General features: G+C 52.3%; 7 protein-coding genes across 7 annotated transcripts; 4 read left to right on the top strand and 3 right to left on the bottom strand.

Annotated features, from left to right (window-relative positions):
• Nucleotides 1-8: 8 nt before the first annotated feature.
• Nucleotides 9-1,238, top strand: N7532_007842 (WD40 repeat domain-containing protein; the record flags this gene model as incomplete). Its single annotated transcript, XM_056620334.1, has 2 exons — nt 9-723; nt 1,048-1,238. 2 exons carry the CDS (start codon nt 9-11, stop codon nt 1,236-1,238), a joined length of 906 nt encoding a protein of 301 aa, XP_056471140.1.
• Nucleotides 1,239-2,810: 1,572 nt separating this feature from the next.
• N7532_007841 (putative RNA 3'-terminal phosphate cyclase) lies at nt 2,811-3,883 on the top strand (the record flags this gene model as incomplete). The annotated part of the gene is given in 2 exon segments (XM_056620333.1): nt 2,811-3,269; nt 3,287-3,883. 2 exon segments carry the CDS (start codon nt 2,811-2,813, stop codon nt 3,881-3,883), a joined length of 1,056 nt encoding a protein of 351 aa, XP_056471139.1.
• A 3,850-nt stretch (nt 3,884-7,733) lies between these two features.
• Nucleotides 7,734-8,020, bottom strand: N7532_007840 (uncharacterized protein; the record flags this gene model as incomplete). Its single annotated transcript, XM_056620332.1, has 2 exons — nt 7,734-7,853; nt 7,943-8,020. The coding sequence occupies 2 exons, from the start codon at nt 8,018-8,020 to the stop codon at nt 7,734-7,736; spliced, it is 198 nt and encodes a 65-aa protein (XP_056471138.1).
• A 2,957-nt stretch (nt 8,021-10,977) lies between these two features.
• N7532_007839 (putative inositol 5-phosphatase) lies at nt 10,978-12,318 on the bottom strand (the record flags this gene model as incomplete). The annotated part of the gene is made up of 1 exon (XM_056620331.1): nt 10,978-12,318. One exon carries the CDS (start codon nt 12,316-12,318, stop codon nt 10,978-10,980), a length of 1,341 nt encoding a protein of 446 aa, XP_056471137.1.
• A 483-nt stretch (nt 12,319-12,801) lies between these two features.
• N7532_007838 (putative pyruvate carboxylase) lies at nt 12,802-14,864 on the bottom strand (the record flags this gene model as incomplete). Its single annotated transcript, XM_056620330.1, has 2 exons — nt 12,802-14,749; nt 14,812-14,864. 2 exons carry the CDS (start codon nt 14,862-14,864, stop codon nt 12,802-12,804), a joined length of 2,001 nt encoding a protein of 666 aa, XP_056471136.1.
• A 289-nt stretch (nt 14,865-15,153) lies between these two features.
• Nucleotides 15,154-16,995, top strand: N7532_007837 (acyl-CoA carboxylase subunit beta; the record flags this gene model as incomplete). Its single annotated transcript, XM_056620329.1, has 3 exons — nt 15,154-15,810; nt 15,878-16,460; nt 16,517-16,995. The coding sequence occupies 3 exons, from the start codon at nt 15,154-15,156 to the stop codon at nt 16,993-16,995; spliced, it is 1,719 nt and encodes a 572-aa protein (XP_056471135.1).
• A 558-nt stretch (nt 16,996-17,553) lies between these two features.
• On the top strand, nt 17,554-18,974 carry N7532_007836 (NAD(P)/FAD-dependent oxidoreductase; the record flags this gene model as incomplete). The annotated part of the gene is made up of 2 exons (XM_056620328.1): nt 17,554-17,673; nt 17,742-18,974. 2 exons carry the CDS (start codon nt 17,554-17,556, stop codon nt 18,972-18,974), a joined length of 1,353 nt encoding a protein of 450 aa, XP_056471134.1.
• Between the last annotated feature and the right edge of the window lie 26 nt (nt 18,975-19,000).

Below are 19,000 nucleotides of genomic sequence, written 5' to 3'. Positions count from 1 at the left end.
ATCTACAAATGGCTAATTCTCTTGACGACGAAAATCGAATCGAGAGTTTCGAGAACAAATTAGTCAGAGACTTTGATCGCTGGGTCCTTCATGATGGTGATTCCAAGCGACGGCACTATGACAGGGGATCACACTCTCAGACGCTCCAGGGGCATAGCGAATCCGTCGAGTCGCTTGCATGGTCCCCGGATGGAATGAGACTAGCGTCAGGATCGGTGAATGATACAGTCAGGATCTGGGACCCAGCCAATGGACAGTGCATAACGACTCTTGGAAACCAGGGCACATCGACTCTCAATGGGAATAGCAATTTGGCTTTATCAATTGCCTGGTCACCGGATGGAAGCCGACTTGCATCTGGTTCAGAAAACAACAAAGTCAGGATCTGGAACCCATACACTGGTCAGTGTATATGGACTCTCGAAGGACATGCCGATTTAGTTTTGGCAATTGCTTGGTCACCGATAACGGACCGACTCGCATCTGGGTCTGATGATAACACAATACGGATCTGGGGGTTCACGAGCTCGGGGCAACGCTCTTTGACCCTTGTGGGACATGAACATTGGGTTAGATCGATTGACTGGTCACCAGATGGGCGTCGATTGGCATCAGGGTCATACGACAATACAGTTAAGATTTGGGACCCAGACACCGGGAGGTGCATATCGACCCTCCAGGGGCATAGCGATTGCATTAGATCTATTGCCTGGTCACCGAGGGGTATCCGACTGGCATCAGGGTCAAACGATAATACTGTTAGGATCTGGGATCCGGACTCCGGGCAGTGCACGACGATGCTCGAGGGACATAGAGATTGGGTCAGGGTGATTGCCTGGTCACCAGATAGACGTCGATTGGCATCGGGGTCATATGATAATACTGTCAGGATCTGGGACCCGGCTTCCGGGAAATGCACGAAGATCCTCGAAGGGCATAGAGATTGGGTCCGGGTAATTGCCTGGTCACCAAAGGAACAGCGGATCGCATCAGCATCGTGTGATAATACTGTCAGGATCTGGGACCCAGTCTCCGGACTGTGCACAGCGATGTTTGAGGGGCATAAAGACTGGGTCAGGGCGATAAAATGGTCACCAAGAGGAAAGCGACTGGCGTCCGGGTCAGATGATGATACAGTCAGAACCTGGCATCCGACCGCAGGACTGTGCACGTTAATACTTGACATCTGTTCTCCCGATGGTTTTCCAATCTGGAATCCGCCACCTCTGCCAGACTGAAGAATGAATTTAGCGCAGTTATATACTCCAGGGTTGTACAGAGCCGTTCTTATACCCGAGTGGGCCGAGAAATTCTCTTCATATATAGCCAAGATGTACCTCACGAGCCAAACACACAAGCCAGCCAACACTCCAGTCAATATTCATAAATGAGATATCTTAGAGGAGAAGTAGTGTCGGGATATATTCTCCTGTCAGAACAAACTGGCTGTGACCCACTGCTAGCGACCGATGGATAACATCCCTTGCTTGGTGTACGCATTCTTGCGCTGGGCTGTGGCCTCGGTGTTGTGACCGCCGAAGGCCGGCGTGTGGGATCTAGGGGTGTTTTTCCAACTAGACTGAACATCTATCTACATCTATCAACACAATTGACTTTTGCTTTGGAGCATACACACTGTCCACTTAACTGTGTACACAGTACCTAGCTGGTGATACCAACAAGTAGATATGGGACATGGAGTAGTGTAGGTGAGGAGTGAGAGTGCCCAGGTGGGGAGTAATGAGAGGTAGGCAGTCGCAACACCGAAGAATAAAGCAAGATCCAGCGGTATCCTCTCCGAGTAGAAACCAAGTGTAGACGAGGTAGCCAGTTTCCCTTTTGCGGTTCTATAAAGGATGACGAAGCCAAACATAATCTCACGTCTACGAACGCTACTGTTATGCGAGCATTCAAGCGGGACCGCAACCTTACCGTTGCTGTGTTTAGCCTTGTACGGGCTTGGGTTTTTAGGATGCCTGCCAAGCAGCGCGCGCTGAGACGTGCGCGTCGATAAGCACTATTATCCACACTGCACGGTCGAAAAATTTCCTGTCCCAAAGCAACAACAGTATAGAAAATAAGAGTAAAGCTCAAAGACATAAGCTTAAACATAAGGTTGGAAACACAAAACTGAAAAAAAAAAAAAAAAAAACATACAACAGCAGGGATTCGCATGTGGTCACCCACCATACTACTAACCTGCCGGCGTGTGGCTTAAGTACGGCTGAGCGGACGGGAAGCCCTGTTCTCCACACCCTATGGTCGTATGTACTGGAAAATCGTCCAGAACAGGCTTAAGATGCCATTGTTGGTTTGCCTCCAAATGGAAATTGAAGATACCGACAGTAACCTCGCTGCACGCCTGTTCCCAACAGTCCGAACACATTCCCGTCCGAGCCACCACACGCTTGCATGTCTTTTCAAACAAAACGAGGTAGTTCAAGCAATTCAAATCCATTGTAGACGTACCTCCACAGCTCGCGGCGATATTCCAATCATAAGCGTCTCGCCATCGTCTCCGGTTCTCGGGTTCTGTAGGACCTTGGTAACCGGGCGAACTAACGACGCAGAAAATGAAACGACTAGCTGACACAACGAGGATTGAGGGATATGTGATCGTGAGAAAGGAGATTTGCAAAGAGAGGTTCGCGGAGTGAGCACAGCGCTTTGCCGACAGGTAGCGAATTCGCCGACGGAGGTTGCGGAGAGGCGCAAGGCGGGTCGGATACGAAATTATATGAAATGAAATTCCCACAGAGGTTGAAAATGATTCCTCAGCTGCACACGATCGATATTTCCAAGTCCATCCCATGGCGACATCCCGTTCTGCTACAAATACCATTGGAGCAGCTTCCCCACAAAGATCGCCACGCCATGTCAAGCTGGACGGACGAACTCTCGAGGGCGGTGGCCAGTTAGTGCGCAATGCATTGGCTCTGTCTGCTTTGACTAGCCAACCGATTACAGTCGAGCATGTCTGCGGGAATCGTGGAGGAAAGACGGGATTGAAGGCGTCTCATGCGGCAGCCGTCAAGCTTGTTGGAGATATTAGTAGAAGCAAGGTCACTAGTGGCCAAGTGGGATCACAGGGGGTGACATTCGAGCCACCATGTTCTAGCAATGCCGATGGTGAGGAAAGTTTGCTTCGAGAGGATGGTCCTTTACATTCCCCTAATGCAATCGCAGGAGACTCGGCTGCAAGACTCGTCTCCTTGACTCGCCGCAAGCTGTGTTCGGAATACAATATACGACTGCCCACTCCAGGCTCAGTATTTTCATTTTCCAGGCATTGTACCCATACCTGTTGTGGGCTGGATCACACACAAGCACACCGAGCATCAAGGTGAACATTATCGGTGGCACAAATGGGACGAATTCCCCGTCCTATGACTATGCCGCGCAGGTCATGGTCCCGAACTTCCAGAAGTTGGGACTTCCCCCGCTGTATGTTGCTTTGCATAAGCGTGGCTGGACAACAGGCGTGGTCAGCATGGGATTTGTCACTTTCCATATCCATCCGCTACAATCATGCGAGCAGACTAGAAATATCGGAACCGCGCTGCCCAAATTTCCCCGCATCAACATCATGGATTACGATCGAGGGAAGATTACATCGATCAGGATTACTGTTCTCGCACTCGATGCTCTCCTCCCCGGAACGACAATCGGGGAACAGCTACAGACTGTTCGCCAGTTTGCCGAAAGACACACCCGTCGCACCCTGCGCAAGGCTCTCAAGACTCTTGATGCATCTCTCTTTGACCAAGATTACTGGAACTCCGGAAGAAAAGTCCCCATCGAAATTCATACCTCAGAAGCTACGACTAATGTTTCTCGGTTCTACATTTTGTTGGTGGCGTGCACATCCGAGGCTTCAGGATAGGACACGATGCGCTCGGGACTGCGAGACTTGATTCCCGCAAGGCGAAACAGCCGGGAAGGAACAAACACAAGAAAGCAAGGGAATAATTTTCAAAGGGTGATCATCGGGAAAAGCCTGCTGTGGAGCACATCCAGGAGTTCATTCAGGGTTGGGTTCCAAGGCTTCATCGAGGAAATCGCCGAACCGAGTCAAGCGATCAATGACAGTAGCGACAGCGACATACCCGATACGACACCTGTCAGACGATCATGCCTAGATCAGTATATGCGAGACCAGATCGTCGTATTCGAGTCTCTCGGGCGACTTGCTTCAGATCATCCCGCCCCAACCAGGGATATACTGAAGGAGGACGAGCGATACTGGTCACTACGCACCAGGACTGCGCAGTGGGTGTGTCGACAGATGTTAGGAGACTGATGAGCAGATCAGAGAACACGAGCGACCTGGCAAGAAGCGCGAGATCCACATCCAAATAAGTTCGACATGAGATTGATTGTTATTGTTGCCGGAGAGCCGGTCTTTGTACCCTTGTCCTGCAGTATCAGGTTGTCCGTTAGGGTAATTACAAAATGATTCGCGGCCACAAGAGCCGATCAGAAATTCTCCGAATGGCCCACCGCTGCCTGCTATCAGGGTGACAGCCAGGGGCTCGCATCTTAGTCCGCGTCCGAGATTGCAGGATCCATGGCCCGGCCACGATTAGAGACGAGCAGGTCGTTTCGCAGCCGGCCAGTGAGAGAACGGGGGATACATTGCTGCTTAGTGAGGATTCGAACTCCACTAGGCCTAAGCGCGGGATGATTGGGTCTGTAGCCATTACAGCACCGTAGACGTCATTTCCTGGCATACCCACCGTGGGTGCTACTGTAGGTGCTACGCTGAAGGCTGCTATAAGGAGATGGAATAGGATGGCAAGGTTTCAGCCCAAGCTTTCATACAGGTACACACCTCAGCCAGACCCGGCAGAGATTTTCTCCAAGACATCAAACATGAATACTGAGGGTACTACCGGCTCTAGGGCAAACTAGTCCCTCGTAACCGTTGAGAAATACCAAAACACAGGATCCGCGCTCGGCCCCAAGCCACACCGACAAACCTAACGACCCAACCACTGCCACTGCCACTGCCACTGCCACTGCCACTGCCACTGCCACTGCCACTGCCACTCACAGAGCGATCGAAGCGATCACCAACCCTCCCTACCGAATCTGGTGCCCTGAAGAAGCATGTGGACCCGGCGGTGGTTCCCCACAGTCCACTCTGAAACAGCGAACTGATCGGACTGTGGCTGGGCGGGGCGGTTCTCGCGAAAAAAAAGGGGGAGCGAAGCGACCAAGTCCGTCTAGAAAACACGCAGAAAACGAGCCCCACGGGCTATTGTTTTACTTCTCGGATCAGCAGTCCACCCCAGTGAACCATCTGAACCAAACATTCCGCTCTTCTGGTGGTGTGGGGGTCCGGGTCGGGCTCTGCTTTGAGGCGTTGCGCTGTCACAGGATGGAAAACAGCCAGCCCAGGATTACTACTGATGTGAGCCCAAGGCACTGCGATGTGGCAGCCATGGCCGTATGTCTTGAATGATATCTCCGGATCGACACTGTCGCGGTCCAGAAGGGAAGAACCACGGTCTTTCAAGGTCTGGCTGGAGAAGGAGAGACACCGTACCGACTAGTGAGCTCAAATCTGAATCATTTTCGGCAAGGTGAATCGTCAGCCCTCGAAAGTGCGAGTTGAAAAATTGCAAATAATTACGAAACTAATCACGACAGTCCCTAGAGTATGCTGTATGTAGTGTCCCCACATTTGAGATTCACGCGAGATCAAAACCCCCGGTCCTCACAGATGCAAGGGGCGTCCCGGGACTGCAGCATTGGGAGAAGATCAAACACCCCGTGAATGCACGTAATGCGTGCCAACGGGCGGGGGTGTTTGGAGTCTATCGGACTCTTGGTTGAGTGTTCGTATTGATTCAGATTTAGATTCAGTCAGGGGTTGGCTGGCGAGAGTTTCGAAGGACTTAGCAGATGTGCCTAGTCCTGTGGGAGGTGGACGGAGTTGTCCGTGTTGGGCACTGAGAATGTGATCCTCCTCGAATATACTACCAGGCCCATCGTTGAAATTGCCAGATCGCAACAAGATCGTCTTGCTCAGCACATGTCAACGTCTGCACGATTCAAATTTGAATTAATGTACGATGTAATTGCCAGGAGCAAGGAGCAGCGATTAGATGTCGGATAGATTAAAGCCGTTAATCGCACCGTTCTAGAAGCAACAAGCGCTCGGGGCTGAAACGCCCCTCGGCTGTTCCCATTCCAATATTTTCCTTAGCACCGTTCAAAGAGTCGTCGGACCTGGCCCCTTGATCCCTGCTAGCCCGGAACTCCCAGACCCGGACTGGGGTTTCCGATCTTTTCTCAGCCCCAGCTCAGCTCAGCCAACAAAGAAAGCTGCCCCTTCAAGTCAGGTCAGCCTAGAAAAGTGTCAGGTGGCCCCCATAGCCCCTCTGGCCCCGGGATCCCGTTTAAAGCCGAGGCTTCCCTTTTTTTCCCTATAAGAGTAATCCGATGGGATGGCTCGGATAGGATAGGTCAAACGCCCTGGCCGCTACTAAATATTAGGTACCGAGAGATCCGAACGAATCACAAAGTCTCGCAGACGTGAGCATAAGCTGTCACAGCCACAGCCACGGCCGCTGCCTAACCGGCGGAAAGGCCGCACTCAGCCTCTGGATGAGTGCGTCAAAATCAGAATCCTTTGGAGATCCACCTGGAGCCTTCTGTTGGAACTTACTGTAACAGTTTGCCCTGCATTTAGTAATATGGTAATGTAAATGTCTTATTATAGAATGGGGCGAGCGCAGAATAACCTTTGACAAGGCGAATTCGGGCAGTGCGATGCCAGAATCGGCGTGTGGGGAGGCCGAGATTTTGAGATTCATTGGTGTGAGATCTGATGCGTTTCAGCCTTGGTTCTGAGCTTTGCTTTCCATGGTTGTGGGCGGAAATATGGATCAAGTGTCATGGGTGTCATGGGCTGGGGCTAGTTTCGGGGCCCATCGAACGCTCTAGAAGTGTCGCAGCACTGACACATACCCATCGCTGCGAATTCAAGGAAAACAGTCAAGTTACGAAGTGTAAAAATAGACAGAGTCAAACATGAAGACATGATATGCGAGGAATCTAGTTAAACTATCCTAGGGGAAATGGATCATGGTGATCATGGGAAACTGGTAAAAGCATTAATCGCAGAATGGGGGGTATGACATCGCGGTAAACATAGAACCAAAGACTAAGAAAGCTGCGGCATCGCGGAAGAAGACGTATGCGCAAGGAAAACAAAACGAAGGGAAAAAAAAAGATCGATCACTGATCGACCACCATTCGCGCCACTGCCCGCCAGTGGCAGAATCCATGGTATCCATGCAAATAAGTAGATCTATCCTCCATGCAGGTAAAAGATCAGAGCGACCGTTTCAGTGTTCCATAACTCGAAGCGAGTGGAGAGAAGGGGGGACAGCAGCGATTTGTGTCGCCCTTTCGCTCATGTGGTTTGCGCCGAGGGCATGCATTGCATCCCGAGGGTAGCGAGATATGACGGCATGAGGAGATGGCCGTGTTGAGGAGGGGTATAAATTCAAAAAACGCCCAGTGATGCAAATGAGAAATGAGGCAGAGAGGAAATATTCAGGGCAGGCGGGTCGACGACCGTGGAAACCAGTCTCTGTCGGAGGTCGATCCCGTCACCGCTGTTCCTGAGGTTTCCGGAGGAGCGCATTCATCGAAAGCAGCTGAGTTACTTATGGCGTAGAGCTTTGAAGAGGTTGCGCGCGGTTTCCGGAGTGTTGAGCCATTTACAGCTCGAGGTCCTCTGCCTTGAAGACTGCGCTCAGGCGCTCTGATGGCAGTACGCGCTTGTAGTCTCGCGGTTGGGCAAAGGGGGATGCCGATGCCGGTCGTCGAAGGTTGAGGGTCTGGCGGTGGTTAGTGATTTGCATAACTTTTTTTTCCCCTCTCTACGACACTGAACTGAGAAGGTGGCAGAATATACGAGAAAACATACAACACAGTCAGAGCACTTGGCTCCTTGACGGTTGACGCGGCCTCGGCAGCCGCGGGGATAGTTGGCGCAGGAGTACATGGTGATGGAGGAAAGTCGCGGGGTAGCACGTGGAAGTGGATGTACCAACTGATGTCGATCGTTGGGTTGCGTAGTTGCGGACGTCGTGGTCAGCTTTAGCAGCGCAGAAGTGTCGGAAGAAAATCGCGGGGAGAGCAAAGTTTGCGGAGTGAAGAAAGTCGCGGTGACGAGCGGAGGGGCTTTGGATCTTAAAGAAGTTCCGAAAGGGGAAGAAAATTCGAGCTAGGAAGTTTTGAACTCTAACGGAGATAATGCCTGAGGGGATGACGTCGGAGAATGGACAAGACGAATGGCGTAGCAGTTGAGGGCGTTACTGCAAGGGGAGCCTAGGGCAGGTAGTACGACTCGTAGGAGTATATCCGAGGTTGAAGAGAAAAGACTCTGAGGGCCTGAAGGGGGAGATGAAAGGGGGTTTATATCCAGAGGCTCAACAAGCAATCCAGACACAGGAAAAGGAGTAGAAATTTTAGGGTTCCATTGTTACGGGTTCCCTTTGGTACGACTCGGCGCCGTTTGTAGACTGGGGTTGTTCGTTCCAGTTTTTCCGATTTTCTGGAATTTTTTTTTTTTTTTTTTTTTTTGTTTTCGATTCGGAAAATTAAATTTTTCCCCCTCCTTTTTTTATTTTCTATTTTCTGACTACTATTACCCTAAACTGCCTAGACTGGGCCAAGCCAACGGTGAGCTCAGTCTACAAACTAGCCACTCCGCAGACCGTCGTACGTACCGACTACTCTACACTGAAGTATGTACATAGTATGGTGTGAAAAAGGAATGTCTACAAGTCGAATGCAAGCGGGGTGAGCTGGATGAGAAGAGCTGGAGCTGTCAGGCTTCTGACACCAGCAAGTACCGTACTTTGACCGCATTGTGGGAACTCCGTTCGCACAAAAGGGCAGATCGGTCGATCTCTCCTTTCGACCCGGCAATGCGGGTTTCTGATCGGCTTTCGATGCTGGTCGTCGATGCATGACGCCCTGCCGGCCAGCAGGGGCCAATGATAGCAGCAGCAAGACCGCAAAGAATGCGCGCGCTGGACCGGATCGCACTGGAATGACTCGCAGCCCTCACGCCAGTCTCTACAAGACCAGCCGGGTGGAGCAAGTGACGGCGTTCCTGGCCGGATGTCGGTTGTACCAGCGGGTTCGAACGGCGCCAGATTGAGTGCCCTGGAGCAAGTGCCGACGTGGCTGTCTGTTCAGAAGTACCTCAGGACTACTCAAGACTTAGTGTGCCTGAGGGTCAGTTGTTTAGCCTTGCGCTGGCGAACAATGCGACAGGCGAACTAGGAAGTCCCGGGCCCCCTTTTTTGGGGCTCTTCCCGCGTCCCTTATCCGGCATTCTCGATCGTTTCGAGTGGATATGCTCGCCTCAAGCCGTCTCCCGTAAACTCGTATTCTGTAACATGCGAAGAAGTCGGAGGAATCGGACGCTGCTTGAGTCTGGACTTGCGGTAACCAGGGGTGCATCGGGCAGTGTTCTGGAAATCCCCACTGCGCATTTGCCCGACATGCGCTAGCCAGTTTGGGCGTGTTTGCATGCATTTGCACTGCACCTGTCCGTACATACAGTACACAGGACCTTAGGGTAGTAAACAGATGTAATGGATGCTGGGCTACTGCTGGACGCTGCATGCCGCCAACCTGTGGCATGACTTCTAGAAGCCTGACGCAGATCCGGCATACCATACCTGCTAGGGTACCCAAGGATAAGTACACCAGTGTAGACTCAAACATTCACATGGGCCGACGCGGCTGCTTGCGCTGGCCAACTCTTGCGGACGGTGGAGCCCGCGCGAAAAAAGAAATGAGTTGCACTTCCACAGCTTTGTGTTTTTTACTTCAAGGCGCTAGTCTGGAGTGTCTGTTTGACAGCTCCGATAAAGCTTGTCAGATCGGCCAACATCCAGTGCCTACCCTAGGGTATGTTTACACTCGATTTGTTCTGTACAATTGACTATGGCCTTAACTCTCCTTCCCATCCTCTCTCTACTGTCTAGACTCATCCCGCCCAGCCCTGAAATTATGGTTTCGTCAGCACCGCGTGTCGCACAGCTGAAGAGCCGATTAAGCTCGGTTGGGGTCATTTGACTGGCTCAGCTGGCCTTTTCACATTGAGAAAATGCTGTAAATGCCGGGAAATGTACTCGGATACGACGGCAGTCGACGCGCTTCTGCATTGGCCCTCGCAGCATCGGCAATGCACGCGATGACAAAAAGCCGTGTCAAAAGACAAAAGTCCAACCAATTGTGCTTGCGTCTGGGTCCTTCTAGGGCAGCTGCAGATGTCGCGGACCGCAGAGCCCAACAGGAAAAGCCCGACGGGGTTAGGCACCAACAATCCCCATCTTGGGACCCGCGACGTCTAGAAGCCACTGGAAGACGCAGAAGCCCTAGAATCAACACGAGCCTCTGAATCTGGACCTCGCGGTGTAACTCGGACTCCAAAGTGTAGCAGGATGCGGCTGCAGCCTTGTTGACACTGCCTTGCCAAAGCCCCTCATTGCGTGACAGCAGAATACGGGGTGACCTCATATTTCCGGCTTGACGCCGCAGTCCGCCACGGCGCCCCGGGGCGGTGATGCATCCAGACCGTTTGGATCCATGTGACTTGGACCTTGCGCCTGTCGTGAATCTTGGAAGAGCGGCCACTACTGGTGCAGCCGGGTTTTGCGCTGGCGTCGGCCCGTCGCCGGATCGAGACTGGCGGGCCATCAGCACAAAATTGGTTATCTGATGGACGTCATTTGACCTGATGCAGGGGTACTACCATACTCTAAAGTATTCTCGGAGTACCCTAGTCAGTACTAAGGGGGTACCTTACAGATGTGCCTTCAACACTACTAGTAGTGTAGGAGGTGTTCCTGCTGCTAGAAAGATATCATCCTTCTTGATATAGTTCTGGCATGATATTTCCGAAAAGCATAGTATGAGCTGAAGTGCTACTAGTCGTATGCATTAAGCCCCCCACAAAGACCGAAGGACCATCCACGTCCCCAAAATCCCAATTGTCGACGCAAGAAGCAGCCCATTCCCTTCCCAGGTCAATCCTAGGTACGCCAACACGCCCACCACCACCTCCTTCCGCCGCGCAACCTCCCGCCGACTCCTCCATCGGGGATCGATTGCGAATGGAGCCACCCGCGACTCGTCCGTGTGATCAGCCCGCGAGCTGGTGCGTTTCAGCGGCACGGGTACAGAAATCGCCAGCGCAACAGGCCGGTGGTCTGACTGTGGGAGCAACGGGAGTGCATCGTACGCCTGGGGTTTGACCCGTCGCTCACCTCCCTCTGGTGCGTCGAGGTAGAGGATTCGGTCGCACCAGCTGGGCCAGCGGTGGCTGGACCATTTCCACTCTGCGTCGCCGCTGTCCACGCCGAGTCGCGCGGCCTCGCGCGCTGCGTCGGAGTATTTGTATGTTGGGGGGAAGTCGATGGGGGCCTCTGAGAGGCCGTGGAAACTCTTGCCTTGTTGCATCTGGCGCATGAGCTGATCTTCTTTGAGGAGGTGTGAATAGTGCAAGGTGCTCTCGCGATTGACGAGTCGGCGCGGGAACCGAAGGACATCGGCCTTGGAGGGCTGGATGTCCGAGGTGCGATAGTTCAGGTCTCCGGCCAGGAAGAGGTAGGAATTCGGTGCGAACAGGTCTCGTCGCGTTTCTGGCTGAGACTCGGACGATCGATGCGATCCTAGCAGTGTGGCATTCTCGTCGGCCCCCTCACTATCACCGCTCTTTGACGCAGTGTCTTGCTGCGAGAAGACCAGTCGCTCGACAATACTCTGCCAGTCTAGATTCCGCTGTTCCAGCGCATTCTCCATCGGCGCCAGATGCGCCGCGACAAAGGTCAAATTCATCGTTTGCGCCGAATGCTCGTCAACCACATACCCCAGCCGCGCGCCCACAGCACCCTTATTGCCCATTTCCTGAACACCAAACCCAACATACGCCGTCTCTATCCACGATATCCTATCCGTTACATCGGAGCGCGCAAATACCATCAACCCAGTCATGCCGATATGATCCTGGAGTACACTTTCGTAGGATCGACCAAATTGTTTTGTCGCGGCCTTTTGAACCGCCTGAATAAAAGCATCGTAGTAGGGAATCAGGTACGATCCGCCCAAAAATGAGTAGGCGATTGGCGCTATCTCTTGTAACGAGAGTACGATCAGCTCCGGGGCACTGAAGCTTCCCGTGGAAGTAGGGAGCGCATTGAAGAAGTGCTCTGCGAAGCGATCTATGTCGATGAGATTCCGGGCGCAGTTGGCCGTCAGGATGTAGAGATTGAGATCCTCCATGGCCGGTTGACTTGCGAAGTGGGATAGCTTGATGGGGAGAATGGCGGTGACGTCGTGGGAATAGCTGCACCGCCACGTGCCGAATGGAGAGTGGATCAGCAGACGCCCGCAAGTTTGGAGTCGTGATTCGCGCAGGTGATGAAGTTTCCAGCAGGGGATCGGGGGAGCAAAAGCAAAGATGGGGGAAGCAAAAAAAGAAGAAAAAAGAATTGCATCATCCGTGAATCGAACACGGGCCTCGTCGATGGCAACGACGAATTCTACCACTAGACCAATGATGCTAGTTGATATACGACTGCCAACTCTTAATATTATCAGCTATCAGGTTCCGTTAACGAAATAAGAGCCGCAACTAACGCGAGTATAGAGATTTCACTTTCGCTATATCCATGCTACTATGTCCAAAGGTATTCTCTAGGCACGAGTAGGATTCAGATATTATGTAGAAACTATCTTCTAGTTCCTAGTATAGTAGCATTTCCATCACAGCTTCTCTCGAATCCGACTCTGCTCATCCAATTCCACCAACAACATTCCCTCCGCTACATCTTCTTCGTCTTCCTCCATCTGATACACCCATTTCACCGTGCCAGCTCGAGGACTCCGGACCTCCAGCTCCATCTTCATCTGTTTGACAAAGGCCAGCACCTGATTCTCGGCAACAGCCTCCCCATCAGAAACGAGTATCTCAATCAATTTCCCCGATAGCGGGAGGACAATGTGTCGCGGATTCTTGGGGTCTCCTCGTCGGTGCGTGGAAGAGACAAGCGCCGACGCCGCGGTCGAGGTTGTGTCAAGCTGCATCCGGTAGGGTATTGGGGTCTGCGAGGTCGGCGTTGTGTACTCGATTTCCGCGGATAGTGAGGTTGGGAAGTCGTTTCGTAGTACGCGAGAGAGACGCATATGGTGGGATACTTTTTCGGATGCTTTGCCTTTTTCGAGGGACTCTAATGAAATGGACCATGCGTCGCCTTTGCGGAATAGCAGGTTGGAGGTAGGAAGTCCACTCTGAGACATCGACTGCTGAAAAGCGGTGCTAGAGATCAATCTCTCTGCGCGCTCGCCAGCTTCCATCAGCTCACCATGCCGATAGACTTCGTCCAGCTTGAGACTCAGCCACTGTGTGTCGACACGACCAGTCAGGAAATCAGGGTTCGAGACAATCCCTCGGAGAAGGTTAATGTTCGTCTTGACGCCCGAGATCCGGGAGTCAGCCAAGACTCGCTGGGCTTTTCGGACAGTCGCCTCCCAGCTTGAAGCAGTAACAATGATCTTGGCGAGAAGATTATCGAAATTCGATCCGACCACCAGAGGAGATGTACCAGAGGAATCAATATGAGTGTCGACACGAATTCCATTTCCGCTTGGCACAAAGAATTCCGTGACCTTGCCAATACTCAGGGCAAAGTTGTTGCTTGGATCTTCGGCGCACAGCCGTAGCTGAATCGAAAAGATTTTTGGCGGAGTTGCCCTTGCATTGAACTTGGAGCCCAGACCAAGCTCCTCAAATGTCCATCCTTGAGCGAGCAGCAGCTGAGTTTGCACCAGGTCGATCCCGGTGATGGATTCTGTAATCGTGTGCTCGACCTGAAGGCGTGGATTGATTTCCAGGAAATAAAACTCTCCCTTATGCTCGCTTACCAGAAATTCAAACGTCCCCAGTGAGCGATATCGAATCTCACTCGCCATTCTCAGTGCCGCATCAATGACCTTCGACACCAGCCTTCTATCATTCATCAGGGCAGGTGCACATTCCACCACTTTCTGGAATCGACGCTGCACACTACAATCTCGCTCCCAAAAATGTTGAACCTGGCCGGTCCCGTCGCCAATCACCTGGACCTCGACATGGTGGAAGCCATCGACCGCAGCCTTCTCCACAAACACCGTCCTCGACGGCGACTCGCCAATGGCTCGCTGAATACTATTATCCAGCTCATGCTCTTCATGAACCAGACGAATTCCTCGCCCACCGCCTCCATCGACAGCTTTAATCATAACGGGGAATCCAACTTGTCGAGCGAATGCCCTTGCCTCATCCACATTGGACGTTGGCTGCCTCATAGCCTCCAACACAGGCACTCCACATTGCCGAGCCAGAAGTTTTGCTTGCAGCTTGTCGCCAGTCCGACTCAGATTCTCCGGCCCAGGCCCAATCACCATGACACCTTTTCCCGCCCACCTCTGCGCGAACTCGGCACTCTCACTAAGGAAGCCATAGCCCGGGTGCACTGCGTCGGGCTGGAACTTACTAGCGAGGTCAATTATCACCGAGGAATCCAGATAGGAAGATGCAGATGGAAGCTGGACTTGGAAAGTCGGGCGTCCGATGTCGCAGTGTGAGCGATCGTCTTCTGTGTACAATGCGATTGTCTCGACTGGCACGGGCAGTTCCCGTGCAGCATTTAATATTCGCACGGCGATCTCGCCTCTGTGAATGTTATCAATATATGTATATGCAGTATTGCAGCTGGGGGTGAAATAGTGTCTCACCGATTGGCGACCAAAAGCCGCTTAAAGCGCCGCGAATGGGGGGATGCCGACATCGCGAAATCCGGGGTAGCACGCAAACACAAGACTAAACACGCAGTAGCGTCGACCAGGATATGAGTGGTGATATGTATAGCGTAGGATAATGGGATGTCTCGAGGTTTGATTTCTTATACTCTTAGCATAATTGCAAGAGGGTTGGCAGTTTCGACCGCCGAGGTACCTCGGATGGCCCCAACCGACTTCCCCTCAGCGGGCCCCGTCCATTACCAGCTTCGTCCCCCAACCATTCATGTACTCTATACTACAAATAATACAGCATGCGATAAACCAGCAAACAACAAAATGGCAAAAGAAAACGACTCAAAGCTGCCAAATGGAGGCAACGAACAAGCCACACAGCGACTCAACCAAGTCTCCGCACACCTCGCGGAACCATCAAAGAAGCAATCGCGCCTACCAGCTGACCACTCCGATGTCCTCGGCCAAATCGCCACCCTCAAAGGTATAGCCGCAAATCCCGACCCCAATCATCGAGGCTATGTGCGGCAAAAGCAAGCTGGAAAGCTTTGGGTGCGCGAGCGCATCGACCAGCTCCTGGACCCAGGCTCCTTCACGGAGATTGGATCCGTGTCTGGAACTGTCACCTGGAAGAAGACCGCACCGATGCGCGAGGAGCCTGTCTCGTTCGTGCCGAGCAATAATGTCCAGGGCGCGGGCTTGTTGCGCGGCAGGAAGGTGTTGCTTACGGCGGATGACTTCAGTATTCGGTCTGGACATGCGGATGGGGCGAGTGCGGGTAAGACGGTTTATGTGGAGAAGTTGGCAATTGCGTTGAGGGTGCCGGTGGTGAAGCTGGTTGATGGGAGTTCTGGGGGTGGGAGTGTGACGACTATCAAGAAGGAAGGGTGGAGTTATTTGCCTCATGTTGCGCCTTTTAAGCCGGTGATCCAGCAGTTGAATATGGGGATTCCGAATTTGGGTGCTGTTGTTGGTCCTGCGGTATGTATAGAATCATGCGAGAACCAAGCTTTCATTCCTGCAGGGCGCAGTTGCTGATTCTGCATAGATCGGCCTTGGCGCAGCTCGAGTCGTCTCCTGCCATTTCTCGGTGATGGCAGCGGATATCGGAGCATTGTTCAATGCCGGACCGAAGGTGGTCGAGGGCGCGACCTTTGAAGAAGGTCTGGACTTTCAGGATCTGGGCGGTCCGATGGTCCATTGCACAAATGGCACGATTGACAATCTGGCTGCCAATGAAGCCGAATGTTTTGAGCAGATTCGCACAGTCTTGGGGTATCTGCCCAATTCTGGCAGTGAGGCTCCTCCCATTGTGCGGTGTGATGATCCGGTTGATCGCGAGGATATCGCGCTCCGCAGTATCATTCCTCGTCGACAGGCGCGTATGTATAATCCCCGCACCATTATCACTTCGGTTGTGGACCGGGATTCCTGGTTTGAGATCGGTTCTCTCTGGGGGAGGACAGCGATTGGGGGTCTTGCACGTTTGGGAGGTCATCCTGTTGGGGTGGTATCGTTGAACTGCGAGGTGAATGGCGGTGCACTCGATGCTGCTGGAAGTCAGAAGCTCACGCGACTGCTGAAAATGTGCGATGTGATGAATATTCCGATTCTGCAATTCCTCGACGTCCGTAAGTACACTCTGCCCGCCCTTTTGTATCTGCTGTTCTTTCTAACAAGTGTATAGCTGGATATGCCATCGGCACAGTCGCCGAACGAACCGCAACCATGCGCTGGGGAGTCGAACTAGCCAAGACATACTACACGACCACAGTCCCAATCTTCAACGTGGTGACTCGGCGTGTCTTCGGCGTCGCAGGCGGAGTGATGCTCGGTTCCCGCGACCCAGTCATGCAAGTTGCGTGGCCATCCGGCCAATGGGGCTCATTACCTCTGGACGGTGGGATTGAGGTAGGACACCGGCATGAGCTGCGCGAGGCTGAGAAGATCGGGAAGAAGGAGGAGCGGTATCGGGATTTGGAAGAGGAGTATTTGCGCTTGATGAATCCTGTGCGGACGGCGAATGCTTTTGGCGTGGAGGAGATTATTGACCCGAAGGATACGAGGAGGGTTTGTTGTGAGTGGGCGGGACATATTTATGAGGTGCTTATGAGAGAGAGGTTGTCTGGTCGGGCGAGTGGGAGGATTCATCCCTCTTTTGCTTGATCGCGAGCAATTAATACTGCATCAAGTGGCTGTATTTTTGGTTCCGAGAATTCTATGGGAGTATCATGGTTATAGGCATGAATACAATGTATACAACATCATACATACTCCAAAGTGGAAAGGCAATGCAATACATACGCTGAAAATTCAATTTGAAATCTACGTGCTTAAAGAACTACCTAGAATCAAGAACCCAGACGGTAAATCCTAGCAATTACTAGTACTTGGACCTTTTCGTAATCTGCATCGACAAAGAGACACTGGCACTGTTCGCGCTGACCGTGCCTTCAGAACTTGGGACATTTCAGTACACACAGATTTAAAAACTGACTAGAACCAGAAAAGTATAGCACAGGATAGTATCTACACAGCAACAAGCCAACGAAAAATTGGCGAATATTTAACAGACAGGTCGGAATGCCGCCCACGTGACCGGAGTTTCGCCGCGATGGCAGTCTACGGTGAGGAGTCGCAAGTATGAAAGTGCTGTGCGCTCCCCGCTTTTTGATCAATTTGTCTCATCTCCCGTATACACCAGAAACACTTTGGGAGGCAACCATGGAAAAGAACAGCAAAATAGTCATCGTCGGCGCCGGGGTATTCGGGCTATCTACGGCCTACCAGCTGGCAACCGAGGGCTACACTAATATAGTAGTGCTTGATCGGCACATGCCGCCGGTGGGTCGCCAAGAGCATCACTCGACAAAGGCAAATCATCGTTCCTACAGCGAAACTAACAATGCCAGGTCCCCGATGGATCGAGCTCGGATATCTCGCGTGTAATCCGCTTCGACTACGGTGATTACGACTACCTCAGCCTTGCCTACGACGCGTATCTGAAATGGCGCGATACACCCAAATACAAAGGCATCTTCTATCCAGCTCCATACATTCTCGTTGGGAAAACAAGTCCCTACGGCCAGGACTGGATCGCCAAGACAACCTCGGCACTCAACAAGAAGAAACTACCCTGGACAAAGCTGAAGGACGCGGCCTCGGCGAAAGAAAAGTTCCCTGTGCTGTCCGGAGAGCTTGCGAAACCTGGATTTTTCGGATATCACAACCACCAAGCTGGATGGGCTGATGCGGCCAAGGCTATCAGCCAGCTTCGTGACGACTGTCTCGAGCTCGGTATCTCATTCATCTGCGGAAGACAGGGGACTGTCAACGGATTCGAGACTGACTCTAACAAAACAATCAAAGCGGTCTCTACTCTGCACGGCAGTCAAGTGGAGGGTGACCACTTTATTCTTTCGACCGGCGCCTGGTGTACAGGATTAGTACCCATGTACAACTCAGCCTTGTCAACAGGTCAAGTAATCGGTTATCTCCGTCTAACCCCAGAGGAGATGAAAAAGTATCAGAATCTCCCGATCTACGCGAATTTCTCAACAGGATGGTTCAACTTCCCTCCGCATGAAGACACCAATATGCTGAAAATGGCAATTCACGGATGGGGATATACACGCACCCCCAGTCAAGAAGACCGCACCGCTATCAAGTCGAACCCCTCGGCGCCACCACTGATTCCCCCGCGCGAACGCCGCAATTTCGTCCCGGCCGATGCAGAAACGCGGCTGAGAGACGGTTTGCGTGAGATCCTGCCTGAAGTGGCTGATCGGCCATTTGAGAGGCTTGCTATGTGCTGGTATACTGATACGCCGAGCGGCGATTTTATCATGGATTATCACCCTGATTATAGTAACCTGTTCCTGGGCGGAGGAGGTAGTGGACAGTATGTCACCTTCTCAACATACCGTGTATATCCACTGACCGCATCACACAGTGCTTTCAAATTCTTACCCCTGCTCGGATCTTACATGTCGCTCGCCATCAAGAAGAATCTGCCGCCGCACCTTGCTCAAAAGTGGCGGTTCCGAAAGGACTACGCGGCGCAGAATGACACTTTCTTGGGTGATGGGAGCCGGGGAGGGCCAATTCGGCGGGAGCTGAACACTGAAGAGAGAGCAAAACTGTAGGTAGCAGCGTATTGTCTTTTGCATTT

Source organism: Penicillium argentinense, assembly GCF_028826775.1.
Source record: "Penicillium argentinense strain IBT 30761 chromosome Unknown utg000009l_segment0_segment0, whole genome shotgun sequence".
NCBI classification, from domain to species: domain Eukaryota; kingdom Fungi; phylum Ascomycota; class Eurotiomycetes; order Eurotiales; family Aspergillaceae; genus Penicillium; species Penicillium argentinense.
The sequence above is the reverse complement of the archived record's forward strand: the minus strand, read 5'-3'. Positions and strand labels throughout refer to the sequence as shown.